This window comes from Globicephala melas, chromosome 20 (assembly GCF_963455315.2).
Source record: "Globicephala melas chromosome 20, mGloMel1.2, whole genome shotgun sequence".
NCBI lineage: Eukaryota > Metazoa > Chordata > Mammalia > Artiodactyla > Delphinidae > Globicephala > Globicephala melas.
In genome coordinates, this window is record NC_083333.1 from 35660166 (window position 1) to 35687337 (window position 27172).

The 27172-nt window shown below is 44.3% G+C and overlaps 2 protein-coding genes across 3 annotated transcripts in view; both read right to left on the reverse strand.

Moving 5' to 3' along the window:
* The window catches only part of MAP3K3 (mitogen-activated protein kinase kinase kinase 3), a 62349-nt gene extending 47726 nt beyond the window's left edge, over nt 1–14623 (reverse strand). The window contains exons 1-3 of one of the 2 annotated variants that reach the window (XM_030843422.3): nt 14273–14623; nt 5819–5940; nt 4116–4208 (exon numbers count right to left, since the gene is read on the reverse strand). In XM_030843422.3, coding sequence (XP_030699282.1) covers nt 4116–4208; nt 5819–5940; nt 14273–14276 — 219 coding nt within the window. In that variant the 5' untranslated portion in view covers nt 14277–14623. The remainder of the gene's footprint in view (nt 1–4115; nt 4209–5818; nt 5941–14272) is intronic. The other variant, XM_030843425.3, reaches the window with a different exon arrangement.
* A 7954-nt stretch (nt 14624–22577) lies between these two features.
* TACO1 (translational activator of cytochrome c oxidase I) lies at nt 22578–26739 on the reverse strand. The gene is made up of 5 exons (XM_030843441.3): nt 26035–26739; nt 25624–25730; nt 24129–24256; nt 23457–23634; nt 22578–23125 (listed from the first exon to the last, which is right to left on the reverse strand). The coding sequence occupies exons 1-5, from the start codon at nt 26312–26314 to the stop codon at nt 22925–22927; spliced, it is 894 nt and encodes a 297-aa protein (XP_030699301.1). The 5' UTR covers nt 26315–26739; the 3' UTR covers nt 22578–22924.
* Between the last annotated feature and the right edge of the window lie 433 nt (nt 26740–27172).

The window sequence follows — 27172 nt, forward strand, 5'->3', positions numbered from 1 at the left end:
CAAGTTCCAATTCTCCCCTCCAGGGACTCCAGTATGAGACTCTGCTTCCCATTCTCTCAGTTGTCACTCTCGGAGCCCCTTTCCCCTCCTGAATTCCTGAAGCAGCCTCTGTACTTCTCAGCTCCCCCCTTCCAGCACATTCTACATTCCTACACAGTTTCAGTCATCTTAACCACCACTTTCACCACACCCCTTCTTTGTTCAAAAAGTAATCAGTGATACCCATGACCTATGGAATAAAGTCTAAGTTCTTTACTGTCATTCAAAGCCCTCTGGAATGTAAGCTCACTCAGTTTACCTAATCATCCCACACCGTTTGTTCTCAAAGGGAACCCTCTCTCCAGCCAGATCAATGCCCACCCTATTTCCTGAAATATGCCATATTCATTCCTTCCCCTAGGCCTTTAATAATTCAGCTTCCCAACCTGGAGTGCCACACTTCCTCCTTTCCACCTAACTAAACTCTTATACATCCTTCACTGCCTGGCTCCAGTGCCACCCCCTCCAGAAATGACTCCATAACTCCTTCGGCCCAAGTTCGTCTTTTACTTTCCTGGCTTCCTGTGGCTCTCAGTATCTGTACCATATATTTAGGCATAGTCACATAGTACCTTAGTTTCTTTTCTTTTTTTTTTTTTTTACATATTTCTCATTTCTCGTAAGACTGCATGATTCCTAGGGTACAGGGAATATAACTGATATTTCTTTGTCTAAGAAGGTTGAGTATAGGCCCATGTTGAACTGAATGGAGAGGTGCTGCTGCTGAGAAAGAAGTGCCAGTACAAAAATTCCGGTCTAGGCAGGTTCAAGTCCCCTGCCCACCAGAGCTAACCTGGCGAAAGGAAGGGTGAGAGCGCGCCCAGGCCTGGCTGCAGGCCTCCAGGCGGGGCTACGGATTTGGGAACTCAGGGGGCAATAGGAGTAACCAACGCTACCAAACTTAAGCAGACGTGACCTTCTCAAAGTTTGAACTCAACAACCGGATATGTAACCCAAGAAGACTCCCAAGAATTCAAAACAACCTTTATTAAACAAAGGCTTATGAACCTCTGACATGGCAGAGGCCCCGGCCAGCCCGTGTCTCCGGTGCCCTCTCTCTGACTCTGCAGTGCTCCCCCTCCCTGTAGTTGCCATATACCTTTGGCTCCCACATCTCTGGCACTGGAGTCCTTACTTTGCCAAAGAAAGTAAATAATGAGAAGAAAAGAGCAACAAAAATAATTTTATTTGTGTGACTCAGGAAAGTCCTAAGAGATCAGTGGAAGAGGTGATTATAAAGCAACCTTCTTCCCTACCCTAATTCTTTCTATATCCCCAGTCCCAGCATTGTGCCTGGCATGCAGCAGGGGCTCAGTGAGTATCTGAATAAATCAATGATGAAATAGTGTATTAGTTATTTACTGCTAGTTAATAAACTATCACACACAAAAAAGGAAGCTTCTTATAAAATAGAATATGAGGCTTGTATATTGTATTATGTTTTATTTTCAAACTAGCCAGCCTATCTTATCAACAACCCATGAAAGAGAAAGGAAGTCCTCAAGAGTCAGGTCTATCACAGTAAAAGCAAAAGACAGTCTGTTCAATCACTGACCCTGCGGAGGAACAGCTCCTAGAATTCTCCTCCTCTGTAACTAATAGCCAAGAGCCTGCCCTTCTAGCAGCTGCTATGAAGAAAGCAACTTTTCCATTCTTAAGCACCCACTAGTGAACATCTGGAGGGTCAGACCCAGACCCTGGGCTCTGTTCAAGCCTCTACCTACCACCGTGATAAGATTCAAGGGAAACAGGAATCCATGGTAATAAGGATTCTATTTTTTCTTCTACTGGGACTTTCATATATCAGATTAGCTTCCTAAGTCTGCAAAGGACCATCTGATATATAGTAATGTCAGTCCAATAAAGGTAGAAAACCTTAACCCTTTCAGTTCCATGACAATCTGCATACTTCTGGTTAGATGCTTTCACTAGCGCTCATACCCACAATGCCCGAACATTAACAGAAGTGATGTAGTCACTACCACTTTATACCCGTACCTTGTTTTACAATGTATAAAATCTTTTGTATTCTGTCTATGATCTTACAACAACTTTCAGAGGTAGACACTAGGCCTGTATTTTCAGATGGAAAAACTGAGGTTTAAAAAGGTTATCAGACTTATACATGGTAAAATTACTGTGACCGGGAGTCAGAAGATCTGGGTTTGCTTCCTGGCTCTACTTAATATCTTTGCATAAGCACTTTGTAAACTTTAAAGTATTATACACATGCTTATAGTTTAGCTTATAGTTGTTGTTATTGCTGTTAACTGTTGTTGTTGGAAGCACTCTCTAAACTGTAAGATCCATGTTAATGGATTATTAACAACTCAATGACTTCTGGGCCAGTGCTCCTTTCACTACACTAAGCTGTCGCCCTCACAGAGAAATAGCACCTGTTGATAAAGCACTGTTAGTTGATGACTGCTAAAGGGTCTGCCCTTCATGGCCTATAAAACCAGCCACAGGCCCCAGCTGAGGATGTGCCACACATGTCTAAGAACATGCAGCCAGCTCTAACCGGCTGTAGGCTTCCAGGGACCTAATGTCCAGGTGGGAGAATACAGAGAGCACAGATCCTAACTCTTAGCAAATAGTTGAATAACCAAGCGCCTCATACCCCTGTACTTCCGTAGCTGCTCAGAATGCTCAGTTTTTCTCAAATGTATTCTCTTTTTCAATTAGTTGCCTAGCTTGTTTACTCAGGGAAGAGGGTATCTGAAGTCTTGCCAAGCAGAGGTATTAAATTATGATTTCCCGTTCTTCCAGGCCTCAGCCCCCAAACGATTCTGTCAGTGAACCCCCAGCTCCCGTGGCATTCCTTGCTGTGCCAAGCTTGAGCCCCATGAGGCTATGCCAATCTCAGCACTGCCATTCTCACTCTGAGGCGCTGCTTGCCTCTGCCAACATCATTCCATCCCTGAACAAACCACCTTTCCTGGTGGCCAAAACACTCGGGTACTTTCAACTGGGACTCTGCAATTTGAATCTTTAGCCCAATTTGACATTTCTTAGACCAATTTGGCATCTCTTAGCCATTTAAATTAGGTTTTGATCTTTCAGTCCTTTCTCCTCCTAAGCATGGACCTTCTGACAGAAGAATTGCTACTGGAGAAAACCGTTTAATCCTATCCTAGGCCCAAGCAAACAAAAACAAGAATTTTTAAAAAGGGAATTCACTGTGTAAACTGTAAAGTCCTACATTAACAGATTATTAACATCTCAAGACTCAGGCTGCGCTCTTTTCATTACATTGAGCTGTAAACACTTCTCCCCCTAAATGTTCCCACCATCCCCATCTCACCCCATCCTTCCTTGGAAATGCAATCACTGAGACTCTCTCTCTCCTTCTGCTTTCACGATTTTGCTGAAGACTATTTCTCCTGGTCAGAAGCTGAACATCTGCTATACTTCCCAGGAGAGACCATTCTACAACCTTGACTTTATTAAGGGGGAAGCTATTTTGACGTTTTCATTGCCCTTTTACCCAATATTAGCATAAAACTTTGAGCTTCAACTTCTAAACAGCCATGCTAGTTCCAAGCTTCATATTCCCCCCAGATCCCCATGCCCCCTGGAATAGACGCTTAGCTGGGATTCCCACTGATGAGATTATCACAATGCATAGAAACTCATGACCTGTGTGGTGGAACGAATGTACCAAGGAGATGTGCACATCTCCAAGCATGTACTTAATTTCTTGCCCAACAAATCAATAGTCCCTTATACAGTATATAAAGTTGTGCTATCCAAGACAATAGCCATTAGCCATATGTAGCTATTTAAATTTAAATTAATTAAAATTAAATAAAATTTTAAATTCAGTTCCTCAACTACACTGGGCAGTACAAATATAGAACATTTCCATCATCACAGAAGTTTACTGGACAGCACTGACAGAGGTTGCTTATGAATAATACTGTTGTGAGAAATGGTGACAGCACACAGGTAATGAGTAACCAGTGCTCCCTGCAAATCCACTAAAACAATTTGTCCAGGAAATGAATTCCACACTCTTCCAGCACTAGTAGATTTAAAAGCACATTTTAGCTTTAACGGGTAATTTTGTTCCTTACCAAAAATTTCTTTTTCTCACTGGCCCCTGCACATGAGCTTGTAGTTACTGTGGGGCTGTTCAGAAGGGCTGAGCTGCTGCTGTTGTGTTTTTTCTTTAAAAGCAAAAAAACTGAGGTTAATAATTTGTATCCTTCATGCAACAGAAAAAGTTTGACGATATTCAAGTAAACCGTGGGTCCAAAGAGCTAGTACCGCTTGTTAAGATTATTTCCTCTATACTAGTCAATCCTTTTCACAGGCTTCTACCTTCATAACCACTGCCTTCACCCCAATAACACAGCAGCAGGCATGGTAAAAGATCAGGATTTTTCTTATAATAGCTCTTAGGCCTAAACAGGATTCCTAAAAGGTAATCTCCCTTCAAGGAATGATCAGAGACCACTCCACCCCGCCTCTTCTCCGCAGAGTCCATTTAGGTCTTCCAACTCAAGAAAGCTTCCCCTTTTCACCTACTAACTGACATCCACACTAATAGTCCCATTTGGAGAAAGATCAGCTGACTGGAGCGGCGTTAACAAGCACACTCTACATAGGAAGACAGGAAGGAAAGTGAGGTCATTAGGCTCAAGCCTGGGGGAGGGGATTCACTTCTGGTAAAATGCTCCTTCCAAAAGCAGCTTTGAATAGAAGTGAGTTACAGCAAGTGAGAACCCACACAATTAGAATAATGTACAACAGTACAAGAATGGGCCCTATTCTGTTGTTCCCCTAGTTCTGTAAGGTAAACACAAAAAATAAAAGCAGCTTTCTAAACTATTCCTTATGTTACAACTGAAACAAAAGGACTTCGGGTCCCTAGTTTTCCTAAAGGCAGGAAATACTCTGGGAGGCTATATCTAGCCAACCTCAGACAGAAGAAGTTCTAGCCCCTTATACTTTCTCCAGGAACCAAGAGCACTTCTGAAGAATTGGTAGACAAGGTGCAAATGAGAAGAGAGAAGATTAGCTGATAACGAAGAGAACCACAAGGAAGGATATCATCAAACACACCAAACTTGGCCATCTGATACCCACCAGGAAGGAAAGCTCCCCGTCACTCACACCTCTCTGTGGGCCAAAGGGCCTAGGCAACAGGGAGGTCAGTGACACTGGAGGCGAGAAGAAGGTTCTCAACAGCACACAACTTTAAATGTTAACAAAATAGAAGCTGTTTTCCTAAAGAAGCACACAACTCTCAATAAAACAGGCACTCTCAACTACCTGAGTTAATGGGGGGAAACAACTGTAAACAACAATAACAAAATCACTCATTGTTACTTTCAGAATATATATGTTTTATTAAATAAATTTCCCTTCCTAACTACATTTTAAATAAACCAATACTAAAATTAATTAATTTTTTCTGAGTATATACTGTAAGATAGCTAAAAAGTTTCTGAATTAGGGATCGTGAATCTGGATAAAATATTTGCCAAATGATCAGTAAAGGAAAAAGTATATGAATACTGTCCCCATAATTAGTGAAGAAATTATTCTAACTCTCCAAAGATGAAACAGTATTTACAAGGTGAGATGCACAAGGCATTGGGACTCCAGATCACAACCCACACCTGGTTAGTACATATCACTTACCATTTAACAGACTTAAGGGAAGGGACCAATAGCATTCAAGCCTGTATCAGAGTATCATTGGCTTCTCACATATTTGCCACCTGAAAACCCCTCCCCAACAAATTTAGTTAACAGCCATGGCCGCACACACCTGCCTATTTGGGTGACCCGTTTCTTTGTTCTTCATGGTCTCATATCCAGGCACCCGGGGACGTCGGCTCATCTGGAGGGCCACCAGATCCTTCATGATTGAGTTCAATGCCTCCTGTTCGTCTGCAAAGAAAGAGAGCACATGGGCTAAGGTACTTTAATACAGACCACAGAAGTACTTTCACAAATTATATAACTAACACTCAGGGAGTTCTGCCCAGGTGAGAGACCCTGTAACTATAATCTCATGAATTTGTTATCTGTGAAAAGTAGATAACTGAGGTCAGACTACGGCAATTTGAATTTTAATGGATTCTTAACAGCTCTCCAATCAGATTTCTGGCAGCAATATCTACCAGTTCACTGGGGGTAAGGGAGGTGTTCAAACAGACCAATTCTTCCAGTGCCAGAGAAACTCAACCAGGAATAATAGATGAAGAGTTGGAGTGAAGAACAACAAAGCACAGTGTAGTAGGGTACTGAGTGAAAAGATGAATTCATGGAGAGCTGATTATGGGACATAGTCAGTCAGACTTATTCCTAAACTATCATACACAGGAGAGCATATTTAAAAGGTACCAAACAAGGACCTCAGGTCGCTGCTTTGAACAAATGTTGTTTTACAAGCCTAGCCTCTGAATGCCCCCTCCCAACTCTTTACAATTTTATAGGCCTTCTGCTTCCCACAGGGAAGTCAAAAGGCAGTTCTATTGTTTTTCTTCCCTAACTGACCAAGCAATGCATTGTCTCTGCCTTACTGGTATTACTTTTAATCCCCCTTTCTTGACATAGCATAGATCACTACAGTTCTCATGCAATGAAGACAACTGGCCAAAACCCAGAACTTAAACCAGCCCAATTCCATGTTTTGCAAAATCCTCCTAGGCCCTTCAAGAGATCCTTGTCTACTCAAATAGCACTGGGGAGTTGAAAATAAATCTGCTGATCTGCAAAGAAACATGAGGAATGAGCTGTTACACTTGCTTTAGTGACAAATTAGTCACTTAGGGACTTGGGGCACACCTTAAAAGAAGTACAAGACTCCACCCACAGAGTGTGCCTATCTTCTGCGCTTTATCACTGTCCCTTGAAAATACTCTAATATCCTGTGGAAAGGAAAGAGCAGCATGGAGTATAGGAAGTAAAGCGGCGTTAGTTGCCTCTCCCCTCTTCCTAAACCAAATCTGCTTGGGTGCCCTACATGCCCTCTGAGGAGATGCAGCAAAGGAAGGAGAAGGGTGCCCCTGAAGAGATTTTTGTCTGCTCAGAAAAGTAAAATTAGATTTAAGACTTGAAGGAAAAACACCAGTAGAGTAGCTTCCCAACTAATTCCACTTCAAAATATATACAAAAGTATGAGAGTGATATAGTTGTAGTATGAAAAGGATGAGGTAAATGAGATAACGAATGAGGAAGTGGGTGTCTACAGAAAGACATCTGTCAAAATTAAAACACAGGGCTTCCCTGGTGGCGCAGTGGTTGAGAGTCCGCCTGCCGATGCAGGGGACACGGGTCCGTGCCCCGGTCTGGGAGGATCCCACATGCCGCGGAGCGGCTGGGCCCGTGAGCCATGGCCGCTGAGCCTGCGCGTCCGGAGCCTGTGCTCCGCAAGGGGGGAGGCCACAACAGTGAGAGGCCCGCGTACCGCAAAAAAAAAAAAAAAAAAATTAAAACACATACATCCCATCAATTATTTTATACTTTCTCACAATTTACCTGTAGGCTCCTTAAAGGGAACTTGCTTGGTTTTTGTTTTGTTTTTTAACCTCCCAACCAAGATTTTAAAACTAGAGCATAACATCTAAGCTAGGATGACTAGATTATATATATGTATAACATATATATATAGGCTTATATATTAAATTGGCTTATATATCATTAAATATTATATATGTATAAATTTATTGGGCCAACTGTAACAGTAAATTGGGGTCATTATGATTATGACTAGGTGGGTGTTTTCTGAGGAGCATCCAGTGATAGTCCTAACAGCAGAATGCATATAGTTTTCAGTATCAAGGTAACCAGCCTTAGAATTGAGAACTTCAGTTGTCTCAACTCAGATACTGAAACAAGATGGATGTGAATATACACACACAGACACACGCACATGCTTTCCAAGTCAAATCCATGACAAGTATGACCAAAGAAATTGTTTCTAATTCTGTATAAGATGATGCTATTATAAGAGCTGGTTTATCAGGTTGACAAATTCTGTTTCCAGGAAGCTAACCAATTCCTGGCATTACTTAATGGATAAGAACTTGTTTGGTAGTTCCAGTGGTGCGAACACACTAGAGGAATGGTTTGGTTCTATCTCTTGAAATCTGGGGCAACTGACCCAAGTGAAACAAAGTAATAGAATCTGATTTTGTGTCAAAGTTGCATATATTTCTAGAGGCAAACGGGTTCTTTTTTTAAAAAATAAATTTATTTAGTTATTTTTGGCTGTGTTGGGTCTTCGTTGCTGTGCGCGAGCTTTCTCTAGTTGCGGCAAGTGGGGGCTACTCTTCGTTGTGGTGTGCAGGCTTCTCACTGCAGTGGCTTCTCTTGTTGCGCAGCATGGGCTCTAGGTGCACAGGCTCAGGAGTTGTGGCGCACGGGCTTAGCGTGTGGGATCTTCCCAGAACAGGGCTCGAACCCGTGTCCCCTACATTGGCAGGCGGATTCCTAACCACTGCACCACCAGGGAAGCCCTGGTTCTTAAACTGATACTTCAAACTGAGGACATGGATAAAGACAGGAAGCAAATCGAGTGGTTCTTTTAGGCATTTCTTCCTGGATTGGGATTTTAACTGAATTATCTGTGCTATCGTACTCTTTCCTTAAAAAATAAAAACAAACAAACAAACCTTTTAAAAACAAATAGCAGCTTTCTTAGAGTGCAGTAGTCAGTTATATGGACTTTGGAGTCAGAAAGACCTGGCTTTAAGAGGCCTTAAACAAATTACTTATTCTCCCTAAACCTCAATTTCCTCATCTGTAAAATGGAGATAATAAAAGTATCATTACACAGAGCTGCTGTGAAACTTAAGGGAAAAAACAAACAAACAAAAAACCTTACAAATTATTCCTCACGCTACCTAACACTTAGTAATGATGGAAAAAATGCTGGCTATTATTTTTAGTAATGGAGAAAAGGTTAATGTTGAAAAAAATGCTGGCTATTATTATTAGCAATGGAGAAAAGGTTAATGGAGGCCACCATCTATCCTAATATTTAATTGTATTTCTGAATTTTTATTAATCATTAACAATAACCATTTACTGAATACCTATCATGTATTATACATTAGACAGTTTTGAAAGATACTTTAAGGTATTCAAACTCTAGGGGTAAAAAGACAAAACACACAAATACAAGGTTACACAAATAAAGAGACTGAATTAGACAAGAAACAAACCAGAATACATAAACACATGTGTAAAAAAATTTTTTTACAGTGTGAGTAGCAAGAGATTATATAGATGATTTTACAGAATAAAGAGTTTTCCAGAAAAGCAAGTTGTACCAGCTATGCAAGAGAGCTTTACAAATAAACTGAGAGAAGGACATGAAAGCAAGCGAGTGGTGGAGGAAAAGAAAAGGTCAGGGACTGATCCTCAGTGAATAGTAATGCCATCAAGTAGAGTAGGAAGAAGGTGTGCTGGCACAGAAGGCTTTAAGAGGATTGGGAAAAAACAAGGGTGACACCACAGAAGCTCAGACCAAAGAATAGCAGGGGCACGCAGAGGCCAGGCAGGTCCAATAGGGTAGTAGAGGCAGAAACAATTTTACAGGGAATAGAGAAGCTGGAGATTAAAAGAAAATTGGAAGTAGTGGAAATCAACAATTCACTTATGAACTTTACACGTGAACAAGCTGAGGCAGAGGTAATAGTATGCTATATAACCTTGAAAAGATTTCCGAAGGATGGGGGTGGTCTGACACACTTAAAAGCTACCAGAAAGAAGCACAGAGGAAGAAGTTAACTCTAGAGATTAGGAGGTCAAGGATCTAGGGGTGAGGAATATTCATAGAAAAAGAAAAGAAGGAATCTATGAAACAAGGTTTACAGTTCAGGCTTAAAAAGCGGAAGCTCTTCAGCAGTCTCAAGCAGACAGCTATCCATAATTATCCAGCGGCGTGTACTTTTCCTTCTCCCCATACCCTGACCTAAGGCATGGGGGCTGCCAGGCAACACACTTCTCTCTCATTAGTCCCAGCAGGAAGTCACTCTTCCAGACTGAGCTATTACTTCTATCTAAAAGCAGGGTCCTAAGGCACTCCCATTTACAAATTCCCTTGGCTTAAAACCCAGAAAAGTTTCCAGAAGCAACATGTCCTTCGATAAACATTGTTGTCCTGCATGATGCCAGACACTCACTCTTTTCCATATATACAACCCCCAAATTTAATCTTTGTTTTCATTTAACAAACTACTTCTTCACCTTGCTCTACCCAACTCTGCCAGATCATCTGATCACACTGCTCACTCAGGAGATCCTGTGCTTCAGAGTGTCTGTGAGTCAGATTTTACTATCTTACTGTTCATGACATGTTACATACTCACACTGCCTCCACCCTCTCCATACCTGGGCAAACATCATTTCATAGTAAGTATAAGCAAAAAGGTCTGATCCTCAATTCACAAGAAACATTTTTCCTTTTTCCTTCAAGGCCCTGGTTGAATCTTCGCTAAATCTCAAAGTCAAATTCTGGTGTTTATTTTTCTGTTTCTGGGATATAACTGCCCTTCAATATTAACTGATGACTTAAAATTAAAAAATACATATTACAAAGTAAGCTATTGCTTCCTCGTAAAAATCAATATATCACCATCATATTTTATTTTAATGGTTAATGAAATTGACCTTACAGGTCTGAGGACTATAGGATAATGTATGTCAATCCCAAAACTACAGAACTGATCTCTCCCTCCTATGTACCTTTACAGTTTTGATGAAGTACCTATAACACCTCATTGTACTGATTTGTTTTCATGTTTTTGGTTCACCTCACCTAACTGTAAGTTCTTAAACACAGGATACATGTATGTACAGGGCCTAACACTATATCTGACACATAAGAGATGCTCAATAAATGGGCAAAGAAAAAATGGATAGCTTACATAGTCAGAACCAAGAAAACTGCTTCTTCCTCTATGTATTCCCCTAAGTAATGCTAAGTTGGACTGATACTTTTTACAAATGCCTAAAATTCAGTTTTAAAAACCAATCATCATTTTGTAAAGTATCAGAAATCTAGTCGTGACATAGCCATGTTGATTCATTAAACTGTGATCCCAATTTCAATCAAAACAGTTGCTAACTATTTAGAGTATACACAGGTGGTCAGATTCTAGCTTGGTCTAATTGGGAGCTCCCAACAGACTTGAAACCCTAGAGACACAAGGCATCTGTAAATCACAACGATTCTGACTTCAAACCAAGTTATCAAACCAGAACCACAACATCCTAAATCCTATACTCAGTTCATGATCGTTTCCAGTAACATTTCCAAGTTGTTGCATAGTTTTCAGTAATACTTCCCACTAAATTTTAGATTGCATTTATAGAGTCCAAATAAACACTAGTAAATTAATCTTAGGTGTTATTAACAGCATGTGCCACTATAATTACTAAAACTAGGAGAGAATTTTGGTGTGACCAAGAAAAAATGACCAGTCAAGCCCAAATTTTTCTTTATAACCACATAGTATCAAAGCCAAAAAAAAAAAAAAAGACTATTTCCTATTATTTACAAGGATAAGTGTAATTTCCACTAGAAATTTACTGGCGCTAACAGCCAATACAAAATCTGACCTCTTTTCATTACCAACCCAAGTTGTCAAACAAGCTTGAGTCTGGGGCTTAGAACAGCTCAGGAAAATATGACTATTAACCAAGGAACCTGAAGGGCAGGAACTCAAATTAGTTTTAGTCCTTTCCTCACTGGGCTGGAGTTTAACAAGTATAATAAAAATATTAATAAGTCTATGCTTCTCTCTTATTACTCCTTGAATTTATTTAGGACTGCATGCAGCAACTAAAGCATACTAACCTGGGAATTTGATTTTTCATCATTTATGTCACCAAAATGGAAACTAGTATTTAAGAGAGACTCTGTGTGTGTGTTTGTACATACATGCTTGCTGAGCCCTATACAAAGCAAACTAAAGGCCAGGTTCTAAGAGAATTCGTTATCAGCTCTAATTGCACGTCAAGGTCATCTACTAAAAGGAAACCGAGAATGGTATGAGGGGAGAGTGCTGAAGAAAGCCAGGCAGTGGTTCTTAAATCAGCTTGCCTAATATACTGCAACCACCAGGCAAGTTAATTCTCCCCTCACTGTCTCACTTTCTTCATGTAAAACCTGACATGGGGACAAATGAGAAGACACTGAATTTTTGGTCCTTTTTCATTTGGGGCTCTGGACCCTACCTATATAGTTCCTTTCCTCCTCATTATTGTCTCTCCATATACTCACACACTTAAACTTTTTGAATTTTTTTTTTTTTTTTTTTTTTGCAGTACATGGGCCTCTCACTGTTGTGGCCTCTCCCGTTGCAGAGCACAGGCTCCGGACACACAGGCTCAGCGGCCATGGCTCACGGGTCCAGCCGCTCCACGGCATGTGGGATCCTCCCGGACCGGGGCACGAACCCGCATCCCCTGCATCGGCAGGCGGACTCTCAACCACTGCACCACCAGGGAAGCCCCTGAAAATATCTTGAAATGTGAAAACAGGCTGACATCTATTTTATTTCTAGGGATGCAATGTAGTCAACGCATCTGGACACACTAACTGATTTAGCAGTTGAGAAAGTGGGAAGTAGGTCTGCACACCCTCAAGTATTTCACACTACCCTTTGGGACTTAAGACTGTCCCCGCAGGACAAAAAGGAAAGACTTAGAAAGATTATAGCAAGTGTAGGCTCACAAATCAATTCAAAGATTTAGTTCAATCATCAAATTCCAGAACACAAAATAAATGTATGAAACCTGGGGAGGACAAGAAGAATTATGTTCCCCATTTATAGTAAATGTTCAATGAGTATTTGGTGAATTATGTATTTAAATACCAGGCCTCACTGGGTTCCTTTTCTGCTTACTGTCACAGACTTTTCCCAGAAAAGCAAGCATGGGAAGGAAACAGTAAGCCCAACAAATGAACAAACCCATCTCTTACTGTATGAGGGGCAGTATGGAATAGAACAAGGTAATTCATTCAAAGCCAGAGTGTAAAGATGGGCCGCAAAAGAATATCTGCCCCATGTGACACAGCAAACATTTAACCCCCTACAGAAACGACTTGACCTTGCTATAGGGCAAATCAAATATTAACGTTCCCTCTTCACAGACGCAATCAATGGTCGTGCAAATGATCTTTTTACTGACTTTTACCCCTTGATTATTTATGACAATACCAAATATTTTACAAAACTTGCCATTGCAAACAACAGTATCAAAATAACTGATCCAACAAGAGAAGCAAAGTACATCTAAAATGTTATTTGCTACTTAATCTAGTCCAATAGTCATTTGGTAAATTACCAAAAAGGACATGAAATATAATTCAGTTCAAATGCTGCGTGTGGAAGACATTAAAAGCTTTTCTTAGATTACATCTTCACAACAGAAGTTACAAATATCGATTAAAAAGGAAATGATTTCATAGAGATTCTTTTGTGTAGTGAATGTTTCTCTCTTTCAAAAGTTACATAATTTCAGGGATACAGTTAGATTAAAATAATGGATGTAAAACACTACTAGATTTTTCGAAAGGTAGGATGTGTATTATAAGTGGCAGCCCGCGACCAATTCCTAACCTCCAGCAATCTGCGCGCAGCTCGCATTTCTCAACCGCGCGGTTGATAACAGTGATTGCCGTTTTAATCACCTCCCAACCTATCTCCCTGCACGCCCTCCCCCCTGCGCTGGGGCACGCACAGGGCTCGAGAGCAAGCCCCGGGAACTCTCACAGGCCAGCCTGTGTGAGCAAAGGGAAGGAAATGACACAGGCAGGAAAAAAAAGCAAATCAAGGAAAAGACACAACAGCAGCTGGGCCTGCACCAGCCTCCAGCCCGGGCCCCACACTGCGCTCGCGCTCCCCCGCCCTCGGGCTCGCGGTCCGGCTCGCTCGGCCCGGAGCGGGCTGCCCCGCCGAGCATGGGCCCTCGACCCGCCGCCGCTTCTTTGGGATGCGCCGGCCGCGCGGCCCGGAAGGAGGCTGCCGAGTGGGCTCCGTCGGCCGGGGCCGCCCCGGCGGGCCGAGAAGCCAGAACCCCCGCCCGGGCCGCGGAGCCGCTAAGCCGCGAGCAGGGCGGGCGGGCGGGCGCCGGCGGTCCGCAGTCCCGGCCCGGCTGGCTGTCCATGCCTGTCAGGCGGCGGCCCAGGGTCCTCCTCCCCTCAGTCCGGGGCGGGGCAACGCGAAGCAGCGCGGGCACAGGCCGGGGCGGTGGCGACACTCACCCATGGTGGCGATGGCGGCGGCGGCGTCTTGGGCCCGAGTGTCACCTCCGCAGCCGGGGCTGCATGCCGGGGGCCCGGGCGGCGGGGACGGCAGCGGGCCTGGCTCCGCGCAGGGGGCGCGGGCTGCGCTCAGGGCCCCCGCCGCCTCCCCAGGCTCCGGCTCCGGCTCCGCCCGCAGCCGGGCGCTGTGGCATGGGCAGGGTGGCCCGCTACATCCCCGGCGCTCCTCGGCTCGGCCCAGCCCGGCCTCGGCGGCGCCGCTCGGCCCGCCCGACCGCCAGTCCCTCAGTCCCGCAGTCGCTCGGTCCGGCCGCCGTTCTCCACCTCAGGAACGCTCCGAAAAACAAACCGCTGGTCGCGCAGCTCGCCCCCTTGTCTGTCACTCACCCCAGCACCCGCCAATCCTAGGCAGTCGCTGGACCTTGGTACCACCCCCCACTCACTTCACCAGCCAATACCAAGGAGGAAGTCGCTGCCCCCGCCACCCCTCCTCCCCCCGCCCCGGCTCTCTCTCCAACATCCTAACTCTCAGCCGCCAGCTAATCATCAGCACCACTTGATGAACCAATCCCGCCTACTCTCTCAGGATGCCAATAGGCGAAGCCAAGGCAGTTTCCGAGGGCTGTCTACCGCCTGCCAATCATTGAAACAGCTCCCGGTTCACTCCGCTGCTAGCCAATCACATAGAGGTCTCTGAGCACCCTCCTCTGCGCATCCCTCGCAGGCTTGCCCTCCCTCTCTCCCTGGGAGGTGTGGGTCGCTCCAATCACAGCTCGCGCTTGAGGCTCCGCCCACATTCCCACCTCCCGTCAGTCACCCAAGGCTCGGCGGGCGCGCGGGCTGGCGCGGTTCCCCGCCGGCTACTTTGGGGCTGGAGTTTGGGAAGGCGGCTGGAGGGGCCCCTTGGCCTCCCGCCTCCCGGCTCTCGATGGTCTCTGATGCTGAGGTCCTGCCCCTCGCTGTGCCCACACCGGGCGCGTAATAAGCGGGGAGGGTTCTGGCTCTGAGCGCTTCCCGGCATGTGGCCACCTCTGCCGCCGGATCCCCAGGCAAGTCCTCCGGTCCAGACGCTGCGCTTGCCCGGAGGCAGAAGCGGCTTACCACTGCCCGCCTTTTCCTGGGTCTCACACCTCCAGGGCCACACTCTCCAAGGGGCTGGGGTAGTGCCGGAAAGTGGGTCCTAGGAATCTGCTGGCCAGGGCCGAAACCATTAAGTGCAAAGCCAGAGAGGTTCTTTCGGGAAGAAAACTTTTTTTTTTTTTTTCCTGGTCATAAAAGCAATACAAGCTCTTTGTATTAAAATTGAAAAAAATAAAAATAAAACTTCCACCCCAGAGATAATTTTATCTTTCCTACCTAAATATACAATGTTTGATAAAAACGGCTTCACATTGTTTTGTAGTGTGCTTACATTTTATCATAAGTGTTTTCCGGGGCCACTGAATATTGTTCCAAAACAATTGTACTGGCTGCATGATATTTCAAAATAGAGATGACCATAATTAATTTTCCCAACCCCCATTGTTCAACATGTTATACACCCAGATCTTCAGATTCCAAGTCCTCCACAATCCCGGTTCCCTTCCTCTGGCTTCTGTTCTACTGTAATATAAATCAGACGCCAGAATCATCTTCCTCTTGTTTTCAACTGTCAACTAAGAACCTTTAGTGGTGGCTTTGCCTTGGTATCAAATCTCTTAAAAATTACCTTAGATTTCTCTCTTCTCTCTTTCTTTACACCCACCCCTCCCCGCCACCACCACGATTCAATCAGGCCCCTTGTCTGTTATTTTTTTCCTCCAGCAAGCTTTTAAGTCTGTCATTTTCCCACTTGAGTAGATCCCTACCCAGTTTATTGCAGTTCCTTAACTATAATAACTTCTCTTTTCTGGGAAGGGGAGGTAAAGCAGAGAGAACTAATATTTATCTGTCATTTTCTATGTGCCAGGCACATCCTCTCAATCTTTTCAGTAACTTTGAGGTAAGTAGTAGTACTGGTGTTTGAATGATGAAGGTGAAGCTCAGAGAAGGTAAGTATCATGTCCAAGTGGTAAAGCCAGGATCCACATCAGGGCTTTCTGACACCCAAAGGCCATGCTCTTGCACATTTCTCAACTGTTTTTTTCATTATCACCCCCCCAAGGAGAAAATTTTTAATTACTTAAATTTAAATTCTCCCTAATGTGAGAAATTAAATATTAAGGGATAAGATTTTGTCAGGTAGGGCTGAGCTTTGAAGCCCATATACCATCATATTATCGAAGATTTTTTTCACCTCGTAAGAATCATTTTTCGTCCTGTTGGGGATATCACCCTGTTAAGAATGTGTGTAATAGGCCAGTGCTGGAGGTCACAATCTGCCAATCTGAGGCTCAGATCTGACCCTTAATTTTACTGAGCTGTGAAATAAATATTTAAAAAAAAAGACATTTATGCCAGTGGAAATGTAGGACCCACTCCTAGATTTAGGAATACTTGCCTGTATTCAAAGGTCCATTCAGCAGCTTCTCCTGGAATGTCTAAAACACAACTCCAATTTAATGTGTTTTACACTGAACTCTTGATTCTTTCCCCCTCCCCCCACAAACCTTGCTCCTCTGTTTTCCCAATTGTTAAAATACAAACCTAGGAGGCGTCTTCCTTGATTTCACTTTCCCTAACATCCCTATATCCAGTCATCCAGCAAGTCTTTTCAGCTCTCCTTTCAAAATGTATCTGAATCCAACTACTCACCACTTCCACCCTAGTGCAAGCCACCACCATCTCTACTGTATAACTGCCCTAGCCTCCTAACTGGTTTCCCTGTTTCCTCTGTGGCCACTCAGCAAATGATTCTCCACACAGCAGCCAGAGTGATCCTTGTAAAATGTAATTCAGATCATGTCACTCCCCTGCTCTCAACCCTCCAATGGCTTCCCACCACACTTAGAATAGAATCTTCCAGGCCCAACAGGAGCCGGCTCCAGCCATCCTCTCCTACCACAACTCTCCTGCTCCCTCAATCGCTCCAGCCACACTGGCATTCTCACCATACTTTGAACCTACCAAGCTCAGGACCTTTGCACTTGCCATTTGTTCTGCCTAGAATGCTCTTCCCTAAGATGTTCCCACAGCTAATTCTTGCATTGCATTCAGGTCTCTGCTTAGATATCAACTATTAAGAGAGCCTAAACACACGATCCAAAATAGCCCCTCTCCCCTCCATCATTCTGTATTTCTATATTCTGCCTTATTTTTCTTCATAGTGCCTGAAATTATATACTTATTGTCTTTCTTCCAACTACAATGAACATAAGCCGTGTAGGAAGAGGGATTTTGTCCCGTTCACTGCGCTATCACCGGCACTTTGAACAGTGCCTCGTACATAGTAGCACATGCAATACAACTACATTAAGTCTTTAGCTGAAAAGAGCCTTCTGATTTTTCTTCTACTTTACTATCAACTGCTTTCTTTGAGGGCTTCATTTCTGTTGCCTGCTGCTTAACCAGCCATCTCAAACATTCCCATGCTGCATTTACCATACTGGGCTTTCTTCTGAACTTCAGAGGCATCACCCATTGAGTACCCCACAGGCACCTCAAATTCTACAGGTCCAAATTGAACTGATCATTTTCCTCCATAGTTCTCTATATCCTCTCTCCATCTTCAGTTCCCCAAGCTGGATGCTTCTGAGTTATCTAACTTGGAGAGCTCTTTCTCTCCATTTCCCTTCCCCCACAGCTAATCTCGACCATGTCTCCAATCTGTCCACTCCTCTCCCAGCCCCAGCGCCACCATCCTAGTTCAAACCCCCAAAATCTCTCACTTGGATTACTTAGTTTAACAGCCTCTCAAGATCACTCCCATCACAGGGTGATCCTTTAAAATGGATACCTGATCCCGTCATGCTCTGCTTAAAAACTTTAAGGCTTCCCTGGTGGCACAGTGGTTGACAGTCCGCCTGCTGATGCAGGGGACACGGGTTCGTGCCCCGGTCTGGGAGGATCCCACATGCCACGGAGCGGCTGGGCCCGTGAGCCATGGCCGCTGAGCCTGCACCAACGGAGCCTGTGCTCCGCAAGGGGAGAGGCCACAGCGGTGAGAGGCCCGTGTACTGAAAAAAAAAAAAAAAAAAAAAGATGGTCTAGCATCTCTCACAGCACATTCAAAAAAACAAATATTTGGGACTTCCCTGGTGGCACAGTGGTTAAGACTCCGTGCTCCCAATGCAAGGGGCCCAGGTTTGATCCCTGGTCACGGAACTAGATCCTACATGCATGCCACAACTAAGAGTTCACGTGCCTCAACTAAAGGAGCTGGCGAGCCACAACTAAGGAGCCCACCTGCCGCAACTAGACCCGGTGCAACCAAATAAATAAATATTTTAAAAAACTCAGAATTCACAAGATATAAATTAATTAGGCTTCACTCTACTGGCTCTTAAAAATAGTCAAAGTGCTCAACATATAATTCTTAAAAAAAACAATTATTTGTTGAATAAATAAGTGAACTTCAAATGGGTATGTTAGTAATTGAATGTAATTTCCACAGGTGTGCCCTTTTAGCTATGTATTTTATCTACTCTATGTTGTCTCTCTCCTCACTCTTCATTTTCCCCATGTGAAGGCTCCCAACTGGGCCAGGCCTTCTCAAGTCTATTCCCCTAGTTTTACACTGAGTAGATGCTCCTGGTTAAGCACGTGAGCCACTCCTGACCCCAAGACTCATTAGGCAGCCAATCACACACCAGCTGCACATTTTCCTTTTTTCTTCCAAGAGCACAGGACACATGACAGGGAACAATAAATACAAATAAATAAATTTCCTTAAGGGATAGCTCAATGAATTTGGTGTAAAAACAAAAACAAACCAAAAAACCTATCACCTAATTTGATGAAAATTCTTTTAATTCAGAGGTAAAGTGGAATATATTCAGATTACCAGTTCAACCAGTTAGTTTATCTGCATTGTTAAGAAGTGATGTACACAGAAGATTTTTACATCTCCTTTACATTTTTATATATGGACATTTACTTCTAAAGAAAAATTGCTTTTCGTTTTGAAATTCCACTTCTATAAATTTATCCTAAAGAATATTTTGCAAGAGACCAAAGTAAAGAATGTTCATCGTAGCATCTTCTGTAAGATAGACAACCCAAATGTCCATTGATAGAGACTAGTTAAATAAATTATGGCACATTAATTAATACAATAAAATACTACGTAGCTACTAAAAAGAATGAAGCAGACGTCTCCATTCTAATACCAAAAGGAATCCAGGATATATCTGGGGGGACGGGGCGCAGGAGACAGGTTATAAAGCAGATATATATAGGGTGATCACATTTCAGTTTTTAAAATAGTTCTTTCACACTTAGTGGGAAAAAAGGCCAACATACACTGAACACCTCCTATTGCCAGGCACTGTTTTAAGTGCTTAGCATATATTAACTTATTTAATTCTCAAAACAGCCTTATGATATAGATGCTATTATCCCCATTTTATAGATGAAGAAATAAGTACAAAGAGGTTAAGTTCTTCCCCAAGGTTGCTAGCAACTGACAAGAGTCAGAATTTGTGCCCCAGAAGATTGACACCAATGAGAAGAGCAGACTGTTAATGGTGGTTGTTATTTTAGGAGGTTAGGATTAGATGGGACTTTAATTTTTTTGCTGTATATTTCTATAAGATTTGACTTTTTAAAAAACAATAAAGGTTACCTTTTTGGCAAAACCAAAGAAAGATAAAAAGAGGAAAAAGTAAAAACTTCTATCCCATTCACTGTCTGGGGATAGAATAAAGAGAGAAAGTGATTTCAGTCAAGACGAGTGTAGTATCTATCATGACACTCTCCTTTGTGAGATCTACTGGCTCACTTATTTTCTCTTCATAGAATGTCTTCAGAGGAGTCCTCAGGGATTCAAAAGTTGAGGACTCTTAGAGTGTGAAGCTTTATTGACAGCTGTGCTATATATTTCCGAGAGAAAAAAAAAGTAACTCAACCACACGACTGAATTTCTAGAGTTGGCTAGAGGCAGAGTCTTCACTGTTCCTGTCTGATTCAGTGGGGGCCCCTGGCAGAGTTGGGGCAGCTACATACCACACGAGCACTTCTCGTAAGAGTCAAGGCTATGGACAGAGCCTGTCACTGATACTTCCATCCCACTGAAAGGAAACTTGAAAATGAGCCCGAGCCAGCTCAAGGCTCTAAATGATTTTGTGTTGCTAAGACAATGACCAAAGATAAGGCAAAGGCAAGGCAGGACCAGACGCTATTCTTCTGACTTTAAGGTACACCTGAATCCCACCCTCTCACATGCTGTCTCCCTAACAGGACAATAATGTGACTAGTTTTCTTTTTAAAAAAATGCTTCCCTGATAAAGTAAGATACGATTATTGAAAATAAAACTCAATTATAACATCACCACCCAGAGATAACCAGTTTTGATATTTTGGTATACTTCCTTCTAGTCTTTTTTTAAAAGTTCATATATAAAGTATGATATATATTTTAAAATTTGGACCATACTATACATATAGTTTTGCATCTTTGTTTTTCACTTAACATTATATTGTAAACATTTTCTCTGACATAAAATATTCTTTGAAAAATAATTTCTAGTGGCAGAATAACTCATACCCTCTTTACTTAACTATTCAGTTAAATAGTTAACTATTTAACCTGTAGAGCTAAGGGTCTCTTTACCAGATCTAGAGGCAGAGCAGGTCCAAGTAAGCTTTCATTTCTGCCTTTCCCATACTAATTGCAGGAAAGACTGCAGGGCACCGCCAGGGGTCAGTGCAGAGCTGTTTAGTATGTCTTTATGCAAGAAAACTGGTTACACAAGAATTCACATTAACAAATCCTATCTATTAGATTAGAGGACTATTCACATGAGTAACCAAGTTCCCTTCTAGAGCAGGCTTCCTTAGTATGGATTTCTCAGATCAGCATGACCACATTCTTCCAAATTAATTTATATTCAACATTTATAATAGACCTTGGTTTATTTCATACAGATGTAGTTCTCACCTGCTTGGTATGAGATCATCTGTGCATAAAATACTTGGCCTGACTATTTTGTAGGTTTGTTTTGAAAATCAAATGAATAAAATATGAAAGTATCTTATAAGTTAGGAAGTGGCATTTAAACTTTACATTGCCCTATTTTAATGATGTGCTATTCAGATATTTAGATGAGTTATCTCCTATAAAAACTAAAGAATGCCAGGTAGTACCAAAATTATGAAATGAGGTATAACAGCATATGCTTTGGCACGATAACAGGTTATTTCATTGGTTTTCCTCCCTCTAGCCTTCACTCTCCAGCTGTTGAAGTCATCATGGAATTAGTAATCTGTTTTTCCTAGAAGGTGAAGTTATCATTTAGCCAATCTGGTTTTAGTTCTTTTCCATGCTCATTTACCTATGAGTCCTTCAGGAAAATTACTCTGAGCTCAGAACTGGCTTAAACAACTTACAAGAAGGTGGATAACAGGGATCAAAAAGCCGCTCCGGGACCGACACGCCTGACGGGCTCCAGCACAGGTGGTTGGCACTCCTTGTCTCTCTAAACCCAGAAGTGACTCAGGAACAAAAGGCACCAAGGCCCCTATTTCCCACCTGGCCAGGCTTCTGACTCAGCCTTCTTTCTGTTCTTATCTCCTTTCCAGTTCCCAGTGCCCCATCATCTGGCATCAGGGATGAAAAGGAGCCAGGGCTGGGCCTTCTGGGGATCAAGCAGCTTTCAAAACCAGCTTGGTACAGCCCTTCCTGAGCACAGCCCACTGACAGGTCCACTCTGAGCAATCTCAGAACACAGAGGGACCCAGGCAAAGCAGGGCCTGGAGTCCCTTATCACTGGCACTTGATCTCCTTCGGGGCCACAGCCTTAAGCTCTCTGACAGAAGAAGGGTACAGAGGCCACACAAAGAGAACAAGGATGCATGCACAGCACCTCACATTGCCCTGGGAGAGCTCTGGTAGAGAGCAATCCTGTGTCTTCCCCATGAAGTCCTACGTCTTAGAGTGGATCTAACACAGGGCATCAATTGAACAGCCTGTAAGTGCAGTTCCTGGTACACAGTAGGTGTTTGATCAATATTAGTTATGTGAAAGAATGACAGGTTTAAGCCATTAGATGAGCACTAGAGCACAAAGTACCTGGAGGGAGCTACATTTCTATGGTCAATCAAAAAAATAAAGTCTTGGGATTGGAGTAGTGGAACTAAGCCTATAGACTTGAAAGGAAGTCAAGAGGGTCCCAGCAACTGGACACAAACCCAGGAAAACTCAAGAGTCATACAACAGCAGTGCAGCAAACCCAGATCAATAACTGTTATTATTTAAGAGCAGTTTCTAGTACATGGGCCCTCAGGGCACCTACCATCCCCACAAGGGCCAACTTCCTGAGATCAGAATCTGACCAGCTGACTGGCCTCACTCTGCATCCAGAAGGATGTGGAGGGGCTCACCTGGGACGGCACGGAGACACCAGCAGAGCTGACAAATAGGCTTCACAAAAGTGCAGGGATTCCGTTGACCACAAACTACAGGTCTTCTGCTTCCTAACCTGCTAGACCACCCACCGCCCTGACCTGCTTGAGTCTCAGAGGATGCTGCAGAAGCTTGTGCTCCAGAATAGGCTGCCGGGGGCACGTACAGCCTGGCTACTCAATGTTGTCATAGACGTGGATCACGTCATTGTGGTTGCCGAGAGCCTGGATGAGATGGACAGCCTGCTCCAGGTCAGGGTCAGCCAGCCGCACCTTTGTGTTGGGGATGAACTCTAGCATACAGGACACAGAACACAGGCCCAGGGAGTCCAGCTTCTTCCTCACTTGATGCAGTGAAGAGGCATCACAAATAAACTAGGAACAAAGGAAAGTCAGGAGGTAAGTAGCCAGGAGATAACAGGACAAAGCTGGACAGAAGTTTGCAAAACCTGAATGGAATTACTATATCACTGGGTTTAAGTCTTCACTGGCAGAAACAGAGTTTTCAATGTTCTGAATCCTTCTCATCGTCCTCAAGAGAGTAAGCCCTATCCGGTATTCTCTTAGTAAATGTCTGTGCAATATGTGAGCTCTTTATCTCACCTGTACCCCGGGCACAGGAAAGAAGAGACTGACAGAAGCATGCCTTAACATGTCAATCAGGGGCCTCTCGGAAGTCCACCAAACACTAAGGCTTCACACTCACTTTAAAAATGTTCGTTTCCTCTTCATCTTCAGTTTCCTTGACATCCTCAGCTCCTGCTTCTATTGCCAGCTCCAGGGCACGCTCCAGATTCACAGCTTTCTTCTCTTTGTCCTCCACTCCAACCACGATCACCCCCTTTTTGTCAAAGGAGTGGCGAGCTCCTTCAGCCATCATTCCCCTAATAGGAAAGGAAATGGGCCAGAAAGAATGCCTTTAGACACTCATTCCCACCCAGCCCCTGGAGTATAAACAGACATGGAGCAGCTCTCTTCCTGAGGCAGATGCAGCTACCACTGGGCAAGGGAATAATCCAAACATAACCCCAACCTTCTATTTTCTGCCCTGTCTGGAGTTTGGAGGATGCAAAGACTTTGCTCATCAATTCCTGTGCAATTAAGATTCCATCCCTGGTTGTACATTTTAAGACCTGGACATTATACAGACAGATGGGATAATGGGACAGAGAGCTCGTTCTACACCTGATGAACAAGTTTTTTGGATCCTGCCCAGTACAGAACACATTAAGGGAGAATAAATGATCCCATTTGGATTCTGCTAAGGATGAAGTGTGTGTAAAACTTGAAACGCCACCAGGAACAACAGTACTTTCCCTGCACAGAATTGGAAACTAAAGACTCTGTACCCTTCTACTCTCCCCAGACACACACCTACCCATTCTTGTTCAGGATATGTTTGATGTCCGAGTGGCACTTGGAGCTACTGTTAGATAACGCCTCAATGAGAAGAGAAGAGCCACCAGGGCCTCGGCCCTCATACAACAAATAAATGTCCTTGGTTTTCTGCAATAAACAACATAATCACATTTTCCGGTTTCCTAGTTCCCTCCTACATGCCAGCCCAGGCACCACAGGCACCACAAAGTTGACTCCATGGGATGGGCTCCCTGGGCTGGAGCCTAGGCTGTTAAGCTTCAATTTTGTCCTCCCCTCTGAGAGGAGGCCCTTGGGACCAACTTTTGAGATAATTGGAAGTACTATCCCTTACTTGGAAGGCAGTCTGTTTCTCTTGTCCCTGAACAATCAATCTGCCATCTCCCAGCTTTGTTTTCGCCCCTCCCCAGCTGAATCCCACATCCACCCCGCCATAGCGCCTACTAAAACTCATTCTCGTACACCTTATCCCGCATGAAACCCACCTGTGCTCCTACCCCAGCGCTGCTGAGTACTGCCACGTGAAATGACACATCTGGGCCTTATCAAATAGCATAGCCTCAAAATTCAAACAATCGATCAAAAACTCTAATGACCAATCTCATCTGGATCTCCCACACTGCCTCTGCTCATTCTTTGCCCGCGCATCCGATCTTCACCACTCTCTCCATCACCCTGCCCTGCCGTCTTCCCAGGAACTCTCAACTGATGACTTCTCCCTTCCTCTTTCACAAAGGAAATTAAGGACACCAGGTGGGGGAAAATCCTCTGCCTCCACCGCCTTATCTGCACCACACCTGACAGGAGGGCAGTATGAATGATGGTTAGGCATAGCCTCTGGAGTCTGTCTGGTTCCCAGTCTGTCATTTTCTGTGTGACGTGGTCAAGTCGCCTAATCTTTCAGTGCCTCAGTTTCCATTTAAGGTTGTTCTGAGGAGTCAGTGAGGTAATGCATACAAAGTTCTTATCAAAGAAATTGGCCTGGAATAAGCACTCAATAACTGTTAGCAATTAAGATGACTACTACTTCCTCAGATCCTTCCCCCTTGTCCTAGAGAAGAGGTGTCCCCTCAGCTGGGCTTGCAGACAATTCCCACACCTAGGCTCTACATCCCAGCCCCTCCCACTATCACTATCATCTGCACCCTCTCTATTTCTACTGGCTTTTCTCCTTTAAGGCATAAATATCAGAAAAACAAACCCTTCCTCAAACTAACACCAGGGCTTTCCCCATACTGTGGCCCTTCTTTTTACCCCATCTCCTCAAAACTCAGCTCAGCAATCCTAGGCTATATAGTTCTGTACGCTGTCTATACATCCTGCTCCTGACTGTGCTCCCATAACCAATGGCCGAGAGAAGAGTCACCAGGAGACTTTGGGCTGAGTGTCAACGACATCACTACCCTTCTCTGATAATTTAAGGGGTGTGTGGTGGCCTTCCAGACATGTGCCCTGTAGGGACTGTGATCAAAAACAAAGTTAAACTGAGGACACACCTCCATTTTCAGTGCTGCCTCAATTGTTGCCTTGGGCATGTGCTTGCTGCGACACACCTCTAAGATGCTGGCCAGGTTTCTATTGAACTCGGGGTTGGGGCCTCCTTCTGAGATAGAAAAGAGTAAGCAGAGACATCTCATTATGACATGAGAGAAAAAAGGGATTTCCGCCTCCTACCCCCATCAGCCAAAAGAGCGACAAGTCAGCACTTAGATCTCGGCTTGTTGAGGACACTTTATCCAGTGTTTGAATGAGATCTGGGTAAGTATTTTGGAAAAGAAGTTTTCAATTCGCTCTGAATGAAAGGCCGAGGATCGGGGTGGGCCTGGCCCAACTCCAGTAGGCAAGCAAAGTCGTGGGCATAGTGAGGGCAAGTGGCTACCACCGAGGGGTGACCGTCAAGTTCTCACCTTTAACCGCTAGGCGAATGCTCAAACTGAGCTTAGAGAAGACGCGACTCCTTTCGGTGTCCTTGGGACCCTTGATGTGCCGGACTTTGGACCACTTGTTGTGCCCGGCGAGGACTTCTGCCGTGAGGTGCAGCGTCCGGCCCTCACAGGGGCTACAGCCTGGGGACTCAGGCTGGAAGGCCGGGGGGAAGCGCGGACGAGCCACCCGGACCCCGGGGCCTCGCGCCCACAAGCACTGGGCAGCGGCCCTGCTCAAGGTGACAGGGGCCCAAGCCGCCATCGGCTCCGACCCTGGGCCAAGGTCAGCAAGAGCAGTGGCCGAGGTCAGTCCGCCGAGTCCGCCACTGAAACAAGCAGGTCCAGAGCCTGCGGCCTCCTCAACCCGTCACTGGAGAGCCAAAGGCTCAGGCCCACCCCGGGGAGCCGGAACACGAAGTACGCCGCACCTTCACCGCGGCAGCCCAACCCGGGCAGCCGGAACACGAAGTACGCCGCACCTTCCCCGCGGCAGCCGGGAGCGGGTACATTCAATGGTGTAGCACACTTCCTTTTCCCGGTCCGTTCCAAAAACGCGTCCCCACCGCCCACAAAAGCCGTTCCGTCGCGTGGTACTTGCTTTTCTGTTGCTTGCAGCTGCGCAGAGCCTGGGCGGAGGTGGGGCAACCCTGTGCTCAATCCGTCCTGGTTGCCTGGGGAACGCCGGACTTTACTTCCCACGATGATCTAGTAGAGATACATCTTAGTTATGAAACTGATTTTGCTTCAGAATGACTTCCCAACTCTAAGCAGGCCTAGAATGATAAATGTTTTGTTGTTGCAAAGAAATAGGTAGTTCAATCACTTCACTTTAAGGTAGGGAAATCGCTGCCCAGAGATGTGATTTATCCAATCATTTAGTCTCTCTGAACTTCCTCTTCGATATCTGTAAATAAGGATGCTCCTACTTGCTTTACCAACGTAAGAGGGTTGAAAAAAGCTCTTGGAGCGTTAAAGTAATAAAATCTTATGTAAATAGCAGCAGCGATCATAGTGATGAAGTCCCTAAATGCAAGAGACGCTTGCCATCCTGGAGAGGGAGGATGATCAGAAGAGTTTCCTGGAGCCTAATTCGCCTCTGCATTTTCCCTCTGCTCTCACA